The sequence below is a fragment of the Mercenaria mercenaria genome, chromosome 9 (assembly GCF_021730395.1).
Source record: "Mercenaria mercenaria strain notata chromosome 9, MADL_Memer_1, whole genome shotgun sequence".
Classification (NCBI taxonomy): Eukaryota; Metazoa; Mollusca; class Bivalvia; order Venerida; family Veneridae; genus Mercenaria; species Mercenaria mercenaria.
In genome coordinates, this window is record NC_069369.1 from 21,767,016 (window position 1) to 21,786,444 (window position 19,429).

The 19,429-nt window shown below is 35.2% G+C and overlaps 1 protein-coding gene across 13 annotated transcripts in view; it reads right to left on the bottom strand.

Annotated features, from left to right (window-relative positions):
* LOC123546025 (zinc finger protein 557-like) overlaps positions 1-12,914 on the bottom strand; it is a 110,376-nt gene extending 97,462 nt beyond the window's left edge. For all 13 annotated transcript variants that reach the window (XM_053550987.1, XM_053550992.1, XM_053550990.1 and 10 more), the window contains exons 1-3: positions 12,692-12,914; positions 7,833-7,934; positions 4,154-5,045 (exon numbers count right to left, since the gene is read on the bottom strand). In XM_053550987.1, the coding sequence (XP_053406962.1) occupies positions 4,154-5,045; positions 7,833-7,934; positions 12,692-12,710 (1,013 nt within the window). In that variant the 5' untranslated portion in view covers positions 12,711-12,914. The remainder of the gene's footprint in view (positions 1-4,153; positions 5,046-7,832; positions 7,935-12,691) is intronic.
* Positions 12,915-19,429: the final 6,515 nt, after the last annotated feature.

Sequence of the window (19,429 nt, forward strand, 5' to 3'; positions counted from 1 at the left end):
ATTTAGTTCCTTTTTCAGCTTGCATGTCATGGTGCTAAAATCTTTCCATGTTTTCCCTAAAATCTCGCCACTTCTCCCTAAAATCTCTCCACTTCTCCCTAATCTTACCTGAGGGAGAAGTGACTTCTCCCTAAAATCTTAGCCTAGCTTAAGCCCTGGGTTTTAGTCATTTTTTGCCATACTATCAGATCGCTAACCTATTTTGGACAGAATGCCATGTTGGATTTGACATGGAAACTTGGAAAATATGTTATGCAAATTAGGTAGGTCCTTGAGAAAGGTAGACAATAATCCACCATTTGTCAAATGAAAAATAACAATGGATAATAAGTAGTGTCTACTGTAAAGATTTTATTAAGAAATTACATGGATACAAGTGTTATTACAATGGTTTGAAATAAACCCATGGGAAACTGCACAATTAACTACAGTGATTTGTACATTCATACTTATGTTACGTCATTAATATGTGGGGGAATTCATAATATGGTGACCACTGTATGAAAAACATGAACAAAGCACAGGGATAAGAAAATTGGTTCAATTGTAAATTCGAAGTGTCAACACAATTTTACATTGCATTTATCATTTATGTTAGCTTGTACCTCTTATAATACTGGTACACAAGTTCCTTAACTTTTTTGCATTAATTAATGTATTCTCATTCTTATTTTGACTTTTTTTCAGAGGAGTGGTCTATAATGTCAAACAGGAAAAATTCTATGCATGTAATCAGCTGTTTATATGGAATAAAAACCATCTCTAGCAACCAACAGGCAAATAAATGGTTAGTGAAACACCTCCAGAGTTAGCCAAAATGGACAGACCTCAGAAAATAACTGTTAACTCTAGAAAACTATTTAATTACACAATCTATTATATATATTATGCCACAACAATGTTTGTTTGCAACTTCAAAATATTTTGATATTTACCTTGACTGATTTAAAATGTGTGTTACTTATAAAATGTGTAATAACAAAAAATGATCTTTTCATATGTAAATATTTGTTAACACACTAAAATGAATAATAACAAGTCTGTTACTTTGGGAAAATAGATGCATCAGATAAATATACTCATCTGGTAATCACTAGATTAGAAAACATCTGATTACCTACTTCAAGGTCCTTTCAAGCATTATTATCCTTTCAATAGTGTTTGAGGACTTGCACACACATGATTTTTCTCTATATTCTACTACATAGCAAAACTATCAAAGGATCATAACTGCGGTAAAATAAGTCCAGACTTCAGGGAAGTTTGAAAAATGGCAGAACATTTGGTCCAGCAATGCCTAAAAATCTACCAGACCGAAAAACAATATGCCAGACCAAAAAAATGTCAGCTCACTGCATATGTTGCTTTTCTCCATCATATACAAGCCAGGTGCGATTTTTAGTCCATTTCTCTTTAAATGTTTGGTTAACCCTCTTATTGTCGTACATTTTTTCTTTTCACAACGATTGTCGAGCGTTACTTTCAGTTTCTTTCCCGGTTCTACCCGGGCATAATATGTCAGTGACGCCATTTTGATGTGTCGTCTGACATATTGCAGTTCTCAGGGTACGATAAATGCTGGTCAGTCGGACCGCATCCGGATTAAGGAACGGCGGACCGCGTCAAAATTTTCCGATCATGTCCGTCAGACCGACAACTTTCCAGAAGTCTGTAAGTCAAAGCAAAATTTCCTTCCTTTATGGCCATCAACATATCAAGCTTGTTCATCAGTGAAAGGTTGAAGCAAATCAGGCTTATAGTGTGGGAGGAGTTGTACACACAAGATTTAGGGACGTAGGAATGGACAGCAGCAACTCTATATGCCTCCAACATAAATGTGGGGGCACAAAAATTACAGCTAACAATTTGTAGTTCTAGTTATTTTATAAATTATTAAACAAACCTAAAGAGAAAAAGGCTTGCCCTAATTTTGACATGTTTTGCCATGTTTCGATAAATCTGAAGAATATCTGAAAGACCTTCCACACTCACAGTATGTCTGTTCTTCCCACTGAGGCTTTGTCCATGGTCCTCTTGTTTTGCAGTGGAAGTGAACTTCATACCAAGTATTTCACACAGAATACTGGGCTTCATTACAGATACATTTCCCATCGAACATAAGATCAGTCTTCATTCATAAGATCAGTCTCCGTTCGCACCACATGTAAAAAGGCTTAGATCGAATTTCAGTGGTTTTGGTGCATTGTGAAGAACACCTGAAATATATTACAAAAGAAATGAGAATGCAGATATACAACCTCTGTAATTTTCATGTAACTTTCACTTCCTGATTTGAAAAGAAAACACACTTTAATATTATGCATTTTAGAAGCAAAAATGTTTGCATTCTGGGGAAAAATAATAAAAAAATAAATTTTTAGAGCCTTAAATGTTTGATGAAAATTTCCCAAAAATTAGCTGAATAGTGGAGGAAAGGGTCTGATAGGCTATATGTTGGTTACAAAAAGCTGATATTGTAAAAGGTTTACCTTGAAATCCTTCCGAAACTTGACACGAAAACTTCCGCCATTAACTGACACACACAATTCATTCAAGTCACGTGATACCCTGCCTTGATTTAGTTCAGGTAAAAGACATTTTGAAATCATTCAAATATTTAACAGTATTACTAAACAGTATTCTCAACTGACACAGTGTTAATCAGGGACCTGTTTCAAAAACAATGTAATGACAAGTGTATAACTGCATTTGCATTTATCCTTACAGATTTTTTTCTCTCTCATTTTTTACTTGGTTTGGTTAAAATGTATCTTCAATACAGAGTAGTATTGAATGAGGACAAATTTTAGAAAGGCTGCAAATAAACAAGATGTATGGTGTGCAAAGTAATTGACATAAATTTGCGAAACAGGCCCCTAATTTCAATAACTATAAATCATACATATAAATTATAATACTCAGTATATTCATTCTCCACAAGCCTGTACTGTTTGATCCATTTAATTCCGAACATGTTTTTTGCGCACTTAGGCTTTATTTTGTAATATCGAGATATAGACTATACATGTACATCATTCTAAACATCTTGGAGCTTGGTAGTAAGACAGTTACAATATTTTTTAAGTCAATTTTATGGCTAAAAAATGTTGTTGTTTTTTCAACTGTAAAAATCTGAAAAAAGCACAACTTCCAAAATAGAAAAAAAAACTTCTTTGAAATTTTATAAAAATCTTGCATGGAAAATTTTAATGTTGATTTTAAACTAACTTAAATATCCTGAAAGTTATATACCAATCCCTTCTAAAAAGTAAAAATTGAACTTTCTGCTGTGAAAAAAAATCGCTAAAATCTAAAATGAAAGATAACCCCATCAAAATCTTTCTCAATGATAAAAAAAAAATACTAATCAAGATATTTTGAAAATTTAAACGTTTCCTATTTAATACCATCCTCAAAGTACTTAAGAATGGTGTGCAATATTAATGGAATTGACTTCTATTTATAAACAGAGAAAACAAGGAATTCAAACCTTGTTACATGCAAAGCAGATCAAACAGTAGTCACTATAATAAACATCTTTGTATGTTCCTACCATTCTTCCAGAAGATGAACCATCTTTTCAAATGAAAATTGTTTCACTGCTAAAACTATTATAAAGTATAATTTTAAGTATTATAATTTTCTTTATACATGCATTAAGTTTTGTTTTGGTACGTTTGTAGGAACATTTGGTTTTGTCCAGTTTTGTGACAACTTGTGAAGGATTATAAAAAAGCAGGAATGTTTCTACTAGTAACTTCAATATCAAATTTGTTGAAATATTTTCTAGTTTTATATACTTCAGAGTCACCAGTCATTCTGCTGCCTTTTACTGTTAAACATGCAACGCAAATCTTCATTTCAAGAAGTAACTAAGTTCTTAATTCAGTATCATTTAACCTAAGCCTAAATGTGGCAATTACTGCTGAAAGAAGCTGCAGAAGCATGTATTCCATGTGAATGTGATAAATAAACTGTATCCCAGTTTGCATCTGTTTCTGAACAGGAAAATTTAATACACCATGTTCAATAAATACAACTTAATTCACTAACAAAAACAGATGCAAATTTTGACACAAGATAAAAGATCACATACACAATGGAACTATAGAAAAATTCCTGCTTGGTGTGTAACCCTAACTAATCCACCTACCTGTGCTGTTTCAGGTGCTCCTGGTACTGGCTGAAATTCTTGAAGGTGTACTTCTTATCACAAAACTGGCACTGAAACACACATTTTCCAGATCGTTTATGTAAGGTATAGTATTTTTCCTCAGGAAAAGTATACTGACAGTCTCTACAGAAGTATAGAGACAGTGAGACACTATAGCCTGACTCATCTACATCGTCTGGACCCGTCAGGAATGTTTCAACATCATGTGTATTTGATGAGACAACCTTTGACACATGTTCAATGTCTGGTAATGTTTCCAGAACAGCTAAAGGATCATCTGTCCCCTGATCTTCTGCAGATAATCCTTCAAGTTTAACTTCACTTTCACCTTTATCTACATTATCTTCAACTTCTGCACTAGGTACTGTAGAAGTTGCCTGTTTTCTTTTCTTCTTGTTCCTAGTTTCTGCCTTACTTTGTGCTGATCTTTTACCTTTTCCTGAGGGTTTTACATTACTTGATCTCTTGTTAATACTGTCTACATCATGTTCAGATGCTTTATCATCATCATCACCACTTTCAAGTTCTTCTTTTACAACAATACCGAGACTCATTAAAGTTTGTTCAGTATCTGTATCACCGCCATAGTCATCATCACCATCACCTTCATCATTATGATAAGCATCAGCTTCTGAATTAATGCTGTTATCCAACATATTGTTTACATCATTTTGCATGGAAAATTTCACAGCAGGTATTGCTGTCTCATGTCTAGGTGTGTTACTTGAGTCTTTATCATCATTAGATGTGACAATCTTCGAGCTGTCTGATGCAACTGTCTTTTTAACACAGGACTGCTGGTTCAGTTCAGGCTGGATTTCCGGTGATGATTTTTCACCTGATTTGAAGTCCTTCAATGATATTTCATCAGCTGAAATTGATGATCAAACAATGAAGGTTTTTTTTTTTTTTAAACTGAATCAAAAATAAATAAAATTAACTACCAAATGTTCTCGTATAAGGCGCACTCGCTTATAAGGCACATCCCGAAATTGGACATGCAATCTGGGGTATTTTGCACTGACTCTCGTATAAGACACGGTCATGTTTTTTTTACTTTTATAACTTGAAACAAAATATTTACACTTTAATTAGAACACAATTTCTTGCATACCAGATGGGGATTTCCGGTACTTTTACCGGTGCTGGAAAGATCCATCTTACACCCCAGGGTGTAACTTATGGTCTGGACAAAGACATCCGGATGGACGAACTGACGCACGCACGCACATACACCGAACTGCCATTTGGACAACTATGTCTTCGCTCCCTTACGGGCTCAACAAAAATGCTTTTTTTCTATTCTGAGCTATGATGGCCCTTCAAAGTGGCCAAGTTAAAACTTTTGAACAGACTTGAGCTGAGGCAATGCAACAGACCAGCTTTGATGAAGATCCATCATTTGGTTCATGGAAAAATGTTTAAAGGTTTTTATTCTGAACTATATAAAGTTTTTTTTTCTTATCTCTATGGACCATAAAAGGATCTAGCAGAACTATTTGGACAAATCTGAGACATGTCGACACAATGATTCTACAGACCGAATTTGGTTAAGATCCATAAACTTGTTCAAGAGAAGCAGTTTCAAGCATCTCTGGCCACCCCTCAAAACCACCAATCAAAACAATTTCAACAAAACTGAGACAGGACCATATGAGGATGCTAGTGCATCAGCTGGTTCATGAGGACTCAACCTGTTATGAAGATATTTTTCACTAAAATTTTGCCACATTTTCTAAGTCAAGAAAGGAATTGCCCGAATAACTTTGTCAAACAAGAGGGCCATGAAGGCCCTGTATCGCTCACCTGACCTATTGACCTAAAGATCATCAAGATTAACATTCTGACCAAGTTTCATTAAGATATGGTCATAAATGTGGCCTCTGAAGTGTTAACTAGCTTTTCCTTTGATTTGACCCGGTGACCTAGTTTTTGACCCCACATGACCCAGATTCGATCTTGACTTAAAGATCATCAAGATTAACATTCTGACCAAGTTTCATGAAAATACAGTCTTAAATGTCGCCTCTATAGTGTTAACAAACTTTTCCTTTGATTTGACCTAGTGACCTAGTTTTTTATCCCACCTGACCCAGATTTGAATGTGATCTATAGATCATCAAGATTAACATTCTGACCAAGTTTCATTAAGATATGGTCATAAATGTGGCCTCTACAGTGTTAACTAGCTTTTCCTTTGATTTGACCTGGTGACCTAGTTTTTGATCCTACATGACCTAGATTCATTACAGACCTTGAGATCATCAAGATTAAAATCCTGACCAAGTTTCATGAAGATAAAAACATAAATGTGGCCTCTACAGTGTTAACAAGCTTTTCCTTTGATTTGACCTGGTGACCTAGTTTTTGATCCCTGATGACCCAATATCGAACTTGTCCAAGATTTTATTGAGGGTAACATTCTGACCAAGTTTCATTAAGATTGGGTCAAAATTGTGACCTCTAGGGTGTTAACAAGCTTTTCCTTTGATTTGACCTGGTGACCTAGTTTTTGACCCCAGATGACCCAATATCGAACTCATCCAAGGTTTTATTGAGAGTAACATTCTGACCAAGTTTCATTAAGATTGGGCCAAAATTGTGACCTCTAGAGTGTTAAGTCAAATTGTTGACGACGGACGGACGACGACAGATGATGGACACAGGGCGATCACTAAAGCTCACCTTTGAGCCAAAAGGTGAGCTAAAAAATCCAGAGTAATGGTACCTGATGTAAATTTACATCATAATCTCAAATATTTATGTGAAAATTCAACAAATACATGCCAATGAATATGTTTCAGAAATAACAAATGAATTATCATTTCGGGAAATTTTCCAAGTGATGAGATGAGATAAGTTAAGAGTTATGGGATCTGGTATGTGAATATGTATGTTGAAAACCTTCTTGTAATCTGTATCCATTCATAATAACAGCATATTAATTAGTGCATCAAAACCTAAGTAAAAAGGGAGCATAATTCATGATACTTTGGTGCATTTATCCCTATCAAAACTTTAACCAGGAGATGCAAATGCAATAGTGAGCAGCATTGCTGCTCTCAATATACATGTACTTTGTACATTCAAGCTATAGAGCCGAATACGTTGTGTGAACAAGAGTCACATGATATTGTACTATGTGACAGTAACAGTGTATGCAGATTTACTCTCTTCAAGTTCTACAAATCTGTCACCTATACTGCAGTCTCTCCAAGACAAATTTAATGAAAAGCTGCTTCCACTGATGGTAAGCTAGCTTTGGTTTCACGACGACAAAATGCGTGCCAAAAGTCAAGGTCCCAGCTTTCAATGGTGCACGAAGACTCAAGGTGCCTCTCTGGAAGAACCACCAATATTTATGTACCAACCGGACATCTTTTTTACATGAATCTTAAAGGATTCTAAATCCCTTGCAAGGGTGATGTAGAGCTGAGAGACAAGTAATCTGAAGACTACAATTTTAACCTCTGGGTCAAAGAGGCCCAAGGCAAAGGGTGTAGATACTATTCTACATTCCTTGCAAGGGTGATCCAGAGCTGAGAGAAAAGTGATCTGAAGACTGCAATCTTAACCTCTGGGTCAAAGAGGCCCACACATAGGGTGCAGATACTATTGCAAATTTAGATGGTGAAATAATCATTCTTAAACTTCTTACTTATTTTGGAATATTCCCATCCATGACGACCAAACAATTTCTGTATAGCATATTCTTGTTCAAAGGTCACCATTATTGTTAACAGGTATTTGTCCATCTTTCCTACAAATATAAAAGAAATCATTTTAAACAGGAGCCAGGGTTCGAACCCTCATTCACAAGGTGATAGTCTCCAATTGTGTTAATGCTACAACTCCACAAATATAAAACTTTCATTCAAATTTCAATAAGTGATAATTTTATATAATATTAAATCATTTTTATATTTGAATATATCTATTTAAAGCTAGTTGCCCACAGATGTAAAGAAAATATTGTTTCATTTTGTGGAGTTTGTTTCACACAAAGTAAGACACATTCCATGTTTATACTTGCATGTTTTTGAGTTGTTCACTTTAAACAAGAGCCTTGTCACTATTATAATACAAAACGCAACATTTTTAAGATGGTCACCGACAAGGAAAAACGTGTATGCGACATCTTTTGGAATGATTTGATTTCTGAGCACCAGAGTAAATCAATAAATAGTTTTTTGGAGAAGAAAGACATGTACAATTAACAGAACATCTTTCTGCAGTGATAAAAAACAGTCATGTTCCTGTTAGCCTAGAAAAGCAGAGTACGACTTTTCACAAGTGTCTCGAGTACCATGCGGAGCCAATTCACACAAGATAACTACACCAAGCTAGGCCAAAAAAAAAAGGTTCGTTTCTGGTCTCCTGTGGAAAAAAAGAGGGTAGATAGGTAGGAATCTTTTTTTAAATTCTCTGACGATCTAGAGCTGCCAGGTAAATCATGATACTGGTGAAATATGTATTCAAATAATTTGTAATCTGAAACAGTTGTAAGTAAAGAGTTTTTGGCCATTTTATAATGCAATCAAGCTTTAAATCGAAGCCACAAAGCTGATGAAGCTGACAACACAGGCACTGCCATCTTTGATATAACTGCCAACTGAGAGGTTTAAATTGAAACGGAATGAAAAGGTGGAAAATTATCCCCAATAAAAAGTTTAGGGTAGGGGGTATAAAAAAGAAGGTATGTAGGGAGACCGGAAAACAGACCTATTTTTTTTGCACTATCCTAATCACATGATCAGTACACCGAAGTAATGCGCTACGACTGTTTCGTTCCAGCTATTTCACCGCATTCAATCATTACTTTGAAAGAACGGATTTATAAGTAAGTTGTAACCCATGATCTCAGATCAAATGATTTGTGGTAAGAAAGTTGTCTTTTTCAGTTATTTAGAAATATTGTCCAAGATGACATACAGTGCAAGATGATTGTGCTCCAAACACTGCAGAATATTCTGAACATTGCGATTTGTTTTCCAGCAAATCTAATCACTTTTCTCAAATTCTTTGGAAAACCATGCAAAAATAGCAGGCAAACAATTATGCTGTGACTCAGAAAAAGCATTGTCAGTGGATTTCATATATATATAATATCAATAACGAATTTGTCAGGACAAAATATTAAAATAACAGGAGTACTTCAAATATCATCAGAAGCTAAATTTTCAACTTTTTTTAGTACCAGTACAAATCACAAACCATAAATGCATTCCTTCCTAGCGTAGAAAATACTAATAACATTACTAAAAACACAATTATCATTATAAACAAACAATCTGATAGAAAGTTTTTCACGACACAAATTTTTGTCCTGCTGCTGTCTGTTTCACACACCAATAAAACGAGATCTCATTCAGTTGCCACGTGATGATGGTGAGATTTGCTCTATATGCCTTTCAAGTTGCCGATCTTTATTTTTATAGCTCTTTGATCATTGTAAAAGGCATCTCAGGTCATGTTTATTACACTCTGTGGGGAATGAAAGTATTAGTCTGCAAATTGATTATCCATACAACTTACAAGAAGGTCATGATGAACCTATATCACTCACCTGTTAAACTTGGCCTTGGAATCATCAAGATAAACATTCTGACCAAGTTTCATGAAGATTGGGTCATAAATGTGGCCTAGAGCTACAGTGTTAACAAGCATTTCCTTTGATTTGAATGGTGACCTTATTTTTGACCCCACATGACCCAGTTTCGAACTTGACCTAGGAATCATCAACATAAACATTTTTACGTAAGTTTCAAGAAGATAGGGTCATAAATATGGCCTCTAGACTGTTAACAAGCTTTTCCTTTGATTTGAACGGGTTACCGGTCACTTCAGTCCAATTTATCCGGTACCGGACCTTTTCCCAAAAGGGCAAAAAAAATCACTGTAATGACAAAAACATGTTACGGGAATGTGTCAGTGATATCAGTAATGTGGTATTTTTGCAGGTCAACGAACTCGAAATTTACTTTTTCTGTAATACGGCATTGTTTACAGGTCTACTATTTTCACATGGTTTTCCAAAGTATACTGTCCATCTGTAATGTCACGGTACTTGACATTCGATGTAATGATATGAAATAAGAAACAACACAACAGAGTATTTCTTGTCTTTACCACAATATTTCATGTAATATGCATCAATAACTGTGTGAAAATAAATCAGATATCATTCAAGAAACATCAATGTGTACTTCGAACAACAATAGTCAGCCATTGTCATCATGTGACGTCACATCACTAATTTCACAGTACAACTGTGGCAATCAAACTGTCACAAGTTAAAATGCACTAAATATTACTCAAACATTGAAAAGCTATCTTAGTCAAACTAACAGGAACACTCAAGTCATTAAATGCCCATTTTAACGTTTTATATTATCTGTTTACATTGGCACTATCGAAACTATTCTCCTCTGGGCAGTGAACACAGCAGATATTTTGCAAGTAAACCACAAGGTCGCGGGCATGGTCATAATGTATTGGAGCCTAAGAATTGTACTATTACTAAATATTTTCTATCTGATACTTATCTAACATGTTCCAATTCACTGCTAAGTATCATGGGTGTATTTTGAGGGGATGATTGCGGGGCCCCCATCCCCTCTTCCCCCTTAAAATCCGTCGAGTTTAGACATTTTGATGTTTCGCCTAATACTGATAATGCATTCATTTTTGTCTAGCTGGGGGATGTTACGTAAAATTTGGTGTTCTCTAACCTATGGGCGGGACTTAATTTGCATAATTAATGAGGACAAATGTGGAGCGGCTGATAGACAAGCTTGTAAACATTGCAAATATTTGCTTAATTAATGGATTTTTTTTTTTTTGCGATATGCAAAAAATTGCATTTAATAAATAGTGACAGATATTTAGCAAGGTAACTGCAGGTAAGAACGTTTTTCGCTAGCATGCTTAAAATAGGTCACGAACTTTGACATGTAAACACCACGTAGGTGGAGCAACTCAAATACTGCGAAATTAGTGATGACGCGAGATTAGTGATGTCGAGTATAATTAATTCATTGAGAAAAGTGATTAGATATATGCTGGAAAACGAATAGCAACAAGCATTCGACAATGTTCTGAGCACATCTTGCGCTGTGTGCCATCCTCAATAATTTCTAAATACGGCCTATAAATATTGTTTGTTTCCAGTAACATGCCTAAAAAGATTGGGTAGGCATGTAGGAATTTTTTTTTTGTTTTTGTTTTTTTTTTTCCAGTGAAGAAAGAGCAACACAAACAGTCTGGGGTGTAACTGTTTCAAGTTATCGCAGTTTATAACCCATTTGAGTTATTGCTTATACTTTCGTAACTTGTTTCAGTTATCATAAAATATTACAAAGCCCTCCTGTGCCAATTCCTCATTTTGAATGAGACTCATGCAATTATTTCCTGAAATGTCCTGAATCCTTGAACTTTTATCTTTCCAGCTATGCAGTAAAAATTTTTACGCAAGGCTGATAAAGTTTTACGCAAAAGGTTTAAAGCTATAAAACTCTTAACATCCCATTATGCTTATCAGGTCATGATCAGACTAAAAGAGAATTTGATTAACCATGGCACAAATTGCTACTAGTTTCACTTTAAAGGTCACTTTGTGAGAACAGCAAAAATACTTTTTTTGAACAAAGAAGTATAAAATACACAGAATGGCAACTGGCTGTAATCTCGCGTGATCTCGTGTCAGAGCATGAATCGGCGTTATCTTAGTAATAACAAACATCGGCGAGCATAGAGTTACAATTTGTACCTTTAAAACTACATTTAAAATACATGTTAGCTTTTAAAACAACATTAGTTTAATGTGAAATAGTCTTAAGACAAAAAGTACACGTTTCTTACCATCAAAAAAAAAAAAGCGTGGTCATACGGTGATAATTAATTTACCGATGAATAATAGCTTTCGCATACAAAATGGCGCGTGGAGAAAGTGCCACTTCTGGTTAACGAGATCTCATTCCGTTATCACGGGATGTTGGCGAGATTTGCTCTATATGCCTTTCAAGTTGCTGATCTATTTATTTTTATAGCTCTTTGTTTTGAATAACTTGCCTGAGTTAACTATATTTTATAACTAATACAGATTACAAAATGCTTGAAAAAGTAACTGAAATAGGTTACATAACTTAAAACAGTTACACCCCTGACTGACAAAGCGAAAAGTGTAAAAAAAAAAAATATCAGCAAAAAAAAAAAAAAAAAAAAAAAAAAAAAAAAATGAAAAAAAAATTTCCTATGCCATAAAAACATTATGGATTAAGGGTTGGTAGGGATACCGGACATAAAAATTTTCTTTTTTTTAGACCCAACAGAAAAAGACCAGAGACAATTTTCCAAAATCACTAAAACAGCAGTCGTGTCAAATTATCCTGTAAGAACACACAACATGCAGAGTCACCCAATGGAAACATCATGCCATATTTCAGTAAAAATCAGTTTGATCCCATGATATCACAGTATTGTGTGAATGGCTCCATGAAACCCATCTTGTCTGCTTACCGTAGCGTTTTTCTTGCATGCGACTTCCCGCACTCTGAAATTATGGAGGCTGATCCTAGCTTTAAGAGGGCCTTAAAGAAAATGTATTTTTTTGAGGGCTGAACAAAATATTATGGTTTTCTACTAAGCAATACTATCATTTACTTTGTAAAAAGTTTGTAAATTTGACTAAATTCGAAAATGCAAAATTAAAATCGCTCTATGTGCCCAGACGATTGGATAATCTTTTTCACTCTTACTACCGGAAAGAGGCCTTTGCGCGGAAAGAATTTAATATGACCGGAAAGGGTCTAACGTTATTCAGAATCATTCGACTTCAAACTAGGCCATCAAAAATAGATTAATAATGAATAAAATTGTTATCAATTTGCAGTTTTAAGATATGTTATAAGACAAAATATCTAAGAATGGGCAAAAAGGCGCCGAACAGAAGAGGCCTGTCCATTTCACAGATAATTGTGGTTTCCCCTTATTGCTCCTTTCCCTTGCATTTACGCTACTTTTTGCATCCCCTCCCCCTTTACTTTTTAAGTTTTTCGTAGCTCCCCTTTGTTTTGGCAGCCAAATCCTAAGACGTTACTTGATTATTTATTTTCTACTTGTGTGGGTGCATTTGTATGCTTGTTAGTCTATAACGGTGCCCTACTGTTTTCCTATGTGTTGATTGTTCGTTTTTCTATGTTATTCATTTGATCGTAGTTGTATGTTTATCTTTGGTACATGAGTGTCTGTGCTATTGTGGTTTACGTTGTAGTGTAACTGTTTCTAAAGAACATGGCATTCCCTTGTATATTCGTCCTTGTTCAACTTTCCCCTTCATGTTAGAATTTACAACTTTGGTGAAAAATACATTAACTGGATAAGAAATTTCCTGTCAGACAAAAAGCAGAAAGTTATATTGAATGGTTATGAATCAGACTGGAAGCCAGTGTCGAGTGGTATCCCTCAGGGATCAGTGCTTGGGCCTATGTTGTTTGTGCTATTTATAAATGACATAACCGAGAATATCCATAATCACAGCCAACTATACCTTTATGCGGACGATACAAAGATCTTCAGAGAAATTTCAAACGAAAATGACAAGCATCTACTGCAACAAGATATTTATAGTATGAGTGAATGGTCTGACAAGTGGCTTTTACGCTTTCATCCAGATAAATGTAAAACAATGACTATCAGCAACAAGAAAGAACCTGAACGATCATACAAACTTAAACCTGACTCAAAGTTAATGGAAAAAAGCAGTGTTGAAAAAGACATAGGCGTGGTAATAGACGATAAGTTGTAATTCAGCCAACACCTCGTGGAAAAGGTTAACAAAGCAAATTCAGTGCTTGGAGCTATGCGGCGATCCTTTGAATACTTAGATCAACAAACTTTTAAGAAGCTGTATACAGCCTTAGTCCGCCCGCATGTTGAATATGCACACCCTATCTGGAGCCCTTACAAGAAAAAGGACATTTTAATGGTTGAAAACCTGCAGAAACGAGCAACTAAAATGATTCCTGGATTATCTCACCTCAACTATGAAGAACGACTCCGCAAACTCAAATTACCGACATTGAGCTATAGAAGAGCAAGAGGGGATATGATTGAAGTGTACAAGTTGCTTAACAAAAATACTATTTCAACGAAAAGGATCTTTTAACACTGAATGAACATTGTACCACCAGAGGAAATTCCATGAAATTGTACAAATCTAGACCCCGCTTAGACATCCGAAAGTATTCATTTAGTCATCGTGTGGTGGATATGTGGAACTTGCTGCCAGATAATGTGATAAGTGCAGGGACACTAATAACCTTTGAATCGAGGCTGGATAAATATTGGCAAAACCAAGCAATTTTATATAACTTTGAGGCAAAAATAACTACCGGACAAGATATAAATTGCCGAGAGCTGGTGTCAGAGGAATTGCACCTTCTACCAGAAATCAACTAAGGTAAACTAAGGTGTTCCTCCCCCCCCCCCCCCCACCCCACCCCCACCCTCCGACCCCATTTCGCCCTTTACTATTTCCTTCCCCTCCTTCAATATTTAGCATGAATAAATATGTACTTGTTGGATGTTTGAAGCAGCCCGTCTGAAATATTTTTCCATTACAGCTTCTTTTTGTTGTTGGCAAATGCGTGGCTCTGGGGCTGTGTTTTTGGTGCTCTGTGCTTCCGAAAAATCTACCCTTACCTATTATCTTTTGGACCAGGTACGACCCTGCCCTGGTCTACAATTCGGCAAAATGCCACAAAGACCACTGAACAACATCATAACAGCTCCCAAAATAATGATCAATGTAATAAAAATCAACCCACTTTTTTAAATTCATATATATATATAGATATAAATACCCACTGATCTCTTATCTTCTACAAGATATGAAACAGGAAAAATCTTTTAATTTAAATTAATAGTCAAACACAACTGAGGCGTCACAAATGGGTCTAGCTATATTAACATAAAAAATCATTGAAAATGTCACAAACCTCTGTTTGGTCATTAACGAAAACATCATTTTCATTAAGAACAGTGTTTTTACTACATATTGTACACCTGTTTGTGATAAATGGTTTTATTGTGTTCCATAAATCTTTATTTTTACAATCTCCAACACATCTTTCAAGAAAATAAGTTTTATCTTTAATAGATTTCCTCTTTAGTTTAGTTATGTGTAGATAGATGAGTCCACTTCTAAGAGTCAAAAGCCGTCCATTACATTTTTGGCCTTTGACAGATGGACAGACATTCAGATTTTGTGAATAAAAGGGCAAGATACGAAGTCGAAATTTCGTGTTATTAACTCGAAATTTCGAGTTAGTATCTCGAAATTTCGAGTTAATAAATAAAACGCACCTGGCACTAATGCTCTTCCGTACATTACTTACAAGTATGAAAGATAAATAATTTTAAAATTACATCACCACTGAATCAAGTTTTCAACAGAAATCAATATCAGATGTAATTTGAATGTTCAGGTACCGTCTCTGCATCATTTATCACAAATCAACAGTGACCATTATTCTCTTTAATCAATATGGACCAGGGAAGCCATTTGTTACAACTTTGAAATGTTTCTCTAAGTTATTGCCGTAGCACATAAGCTACACTCAGACATTTCCATACCAGGACAACAGCGCAACATTTTCCATGTAGTGTAACACGATTAATTTCCGGGATACGGCAGATGCAAACATGCATTAATGCTATCCTAGCATCTAATATGTAAAAAGCTATAAAATGAACATCATGTTGATGTGCATTACGACTCAATGCACGGGAACGCCAACATTGACTTTTGACATTGTTGTCATTTCGTTCCAAAGTTTTGAATTATGCGTTTCAGAGCCGTTAAAACATATTTGTATCGACTATATACAACCACGCTTGTGAAATCGTGTAAATATTTCTTGATATTCTTGAACAACAAATATTTTTAGAAGATATTTTTCACTGTTCATGTTGTTATCTGTAAATTTGAATAAAACAGTGCATTGCTTACATTTCGCTATGGAATGCGCATAACTATGTGAAAAGATGCAAGCTTCAGAATCTCTCTGTTATCAAAATTTAACTCCGCTATCATAACCCCTTGCCCCACCCCCTTGATAATGTACGAAAAACATCATATTTATGCTACAATGAGTGTAAATAAAAAGGTTGTATGGTTTTAATTATAACCCCTAGTGTGTATGTAAAGAAATATAATGATCTATGTTATTTGTATTAGATTCAGTTTTCGTAACGAGGCATTATTTGGACGTATGCCGCTGACATATTGAAAATCCATCGGCAAAGCAATATATGTACTATGTATTGAACCTTATCAACATGTTTCTGTACATTCTCGGACCCTCCTGAACTTTTTTCTGCTGCAGTAATAATAAATTACTACTATTACTGCTGTTACTGCTTTAATGGTGAGAAAAGGTAAAAAAAAGTACTAATTAGGTACCAAATGGGTAAAGTGGCAGGGGCCAGTTTCGTATTTGGCCCGGGTACGTTTTTTTAAAAATAAAATAGGAAGATGCACTTTAAAAGCCTTTATATTTAACTGGTTATTTATGATGTTTACATAACTAAAGGTTCCTGCGTACGAGTAATTATCATGTGTAAAATAAATATATGCTCGAATGTATTTTCGAAGCTTCGTGTAGACGGCCGGTTTAATGAAGTATTTCGACCCCCATAGAATAATGACCCCCCGGTCATTATTCTATAGAAAAAGTGACCCCCCGGTCATAGTATTATGACCTCCAGATCATAGTACTATGACTCCCCCACGTGAAGTAAACTGAACCTCACGAAGAATATTGACTCCCATAAAAAAAACGACCCCCGGTCATTTGGTCAAATTTAGTGATAACTCATGTATCTAAGGCCTAATTGCTGCATTTTATGCCCCCACTCGGGGGAGGGGGCATATAGATTTGCCCTTGTCCGTCCGTCCGTCCTTCCGTTTGACCATTAGCCCCAGATACCATCACTTGACACAGAAATCAGAGCATTCCGCAACGGGAAAAGGGATTCTCTTTCTAGACGCTGTATCTTGGTGTATACATTTTTTTCAGGATAATAACAATTCACAATACGTTCACAAAACACACCAGTGTCAATAATCCCTGCAAACTTAGGTATGAAGTAATTCTTGAGAAGAAAACTGCACAAGAAACTGCTAGCATAGAACTTAGTATTAATAGAAGTTGCAATACTTAGCAGTAGCAGTAAAGTACGGTAGCGGCAACAATAGAAAGTAGTAGTAGTAGTAGTAGTAGTAGTAGTGGCAGTGGTAGTGGCAGTTGCAGTAGCAGTAGCAGTAGCAGTAGCAGTAGCAGTAGCAGTAGCAGCAGCAGCAGCAGCAGCAAAGGAATAAGTGACAGCAACAACAGCAGCAGGAGAAGAAGAGGTAGTTATACAAGACGTATTAGTGGAAGCAGGTATAGTAGTATCAGTAGTAGCAGTTGTAGTAGAAGTAGTAGAAGAAGAAGTACATGTAGTAATAGCAATAGAAGTAGCGGCACCAGTAGTAGTAGTACAATCAAAGTGTTAACTATTGGCAATGGAGGGTATTAGAGTTGTAGAGCTAGTAAAATTGTCCGTTAGGTTTGGTGGGGATCATTTTTTAATAGATATTATCGTCGAAAGCCTTTTTAGGATCCGGTGTTTTACACGGAAAGAGTAACATTTTTAAATAGAATAATGTCCGGGAATCGATATTGTATGAGAGATCGAATGTAGTAATTTCGGCAGTGAGTATTTTACATGGAAGGAGTCACTTTTTCAATAGAATAATAATCGGGGTCGTTATTTTATGAGATTCGAAGGGAGTCATCTTTAGGGAGTCAGTATTTTACTTGGAGGGGTCAGTTTTTCTATAGAATAATGACCGGGGGTCGTTATTCTATAGTTTTTTCAAAGGGAGTCAGTTTTTTATAAGGGGAGTCAATATTTTACAGGAAAGGAGTCACATTTTCTATAGAATAATGACCGGGGGGTCGTTATTCTATGGGGTCGAAATACTTCATTACACCGGGTTTAAAATCTTACCTGAGGTAACGGAAGTCAGGCGAAATGGAAACGGTCATCCATCCATTCAGATTCAGCTCAATTTTGCGGAAATAGTTAACGGTTATCAGACACTTTTCTTCCCACCATTATTTTCGTCTTGTCACATGTATGTATGCTTTAGAAATATAATATCTTTAGGTCAGTCATTTGCAGATAATACGGAGCAGGTCGCGCAAGGTGTGCATTTTGAGCAATTTTTGCCTCAAAATTTAGTATGACACCGGTGTTTTACTCGTTTTTATCACAGAAACAACGGAATCGACAGGCTGAAAATGTCACATGATGAAGTGCTAAGTATATGCAATACATCCGCTCAACACATCCCTGGATTTTCTCAAAATTGGATTTTTTGTGTGATTTTTTTCGCACTGGGATTAGCGCAGATAAATCAGATAATGGCGGAGTGTAAAATGTTTTAAGAGGCATTTCCATGTTTTACAAATTATGTAAATAAAATATATATTATAAAACTAATCAAATATATTACAAAATGAATTTTAGATATCACAATATAGTGAATAAATAATAAGACGGCACCCCGGAAACATCTTTTTCCGACGCATTCGAACCCCGTCCCCCCCCCTCTCCTCTCTCTCTCCGTACTAATACAGTGAATGCAAAGCAACATCATGATAAAATTTGAAATCAATAAGTCGCACACAGTAGAATTATAGTAGGATTGATCATAACTTTATTGTTTCATAAGCTATCTATTATGAATATCAATAATTATGAATATCAATAATTCATTCAATTATATCAAGTAATGACTCTTGAGATATTTGAAAATCATTTAGTGTCATCATAAAATCGAGTTAATGATACATGTGATACAACGTCGATCTATTTTACGAGATCCTTAATTCTATCTAATGATATTTTACATTCATTTTGTAATTTCATGATATCATAAAACAAAAGGGTGATACATGCATAAAGTTATAAAATGGCAGAATGTCAGATATTTCTAAATGTATATTATGGTATATTTCAGTGCATTTTATGATATCAAATACTATCAGTGATCTTAAAAACATTTTAATACCATAAGTGCATTTCTATGTTATGATATCATTAAAATCATTGATTGATATCACAAAATGAATAAGTGATATCAATAAATGAATAAACTTACCTTATATTATAAAATATATATCATAAAACTAATCAATAATATTA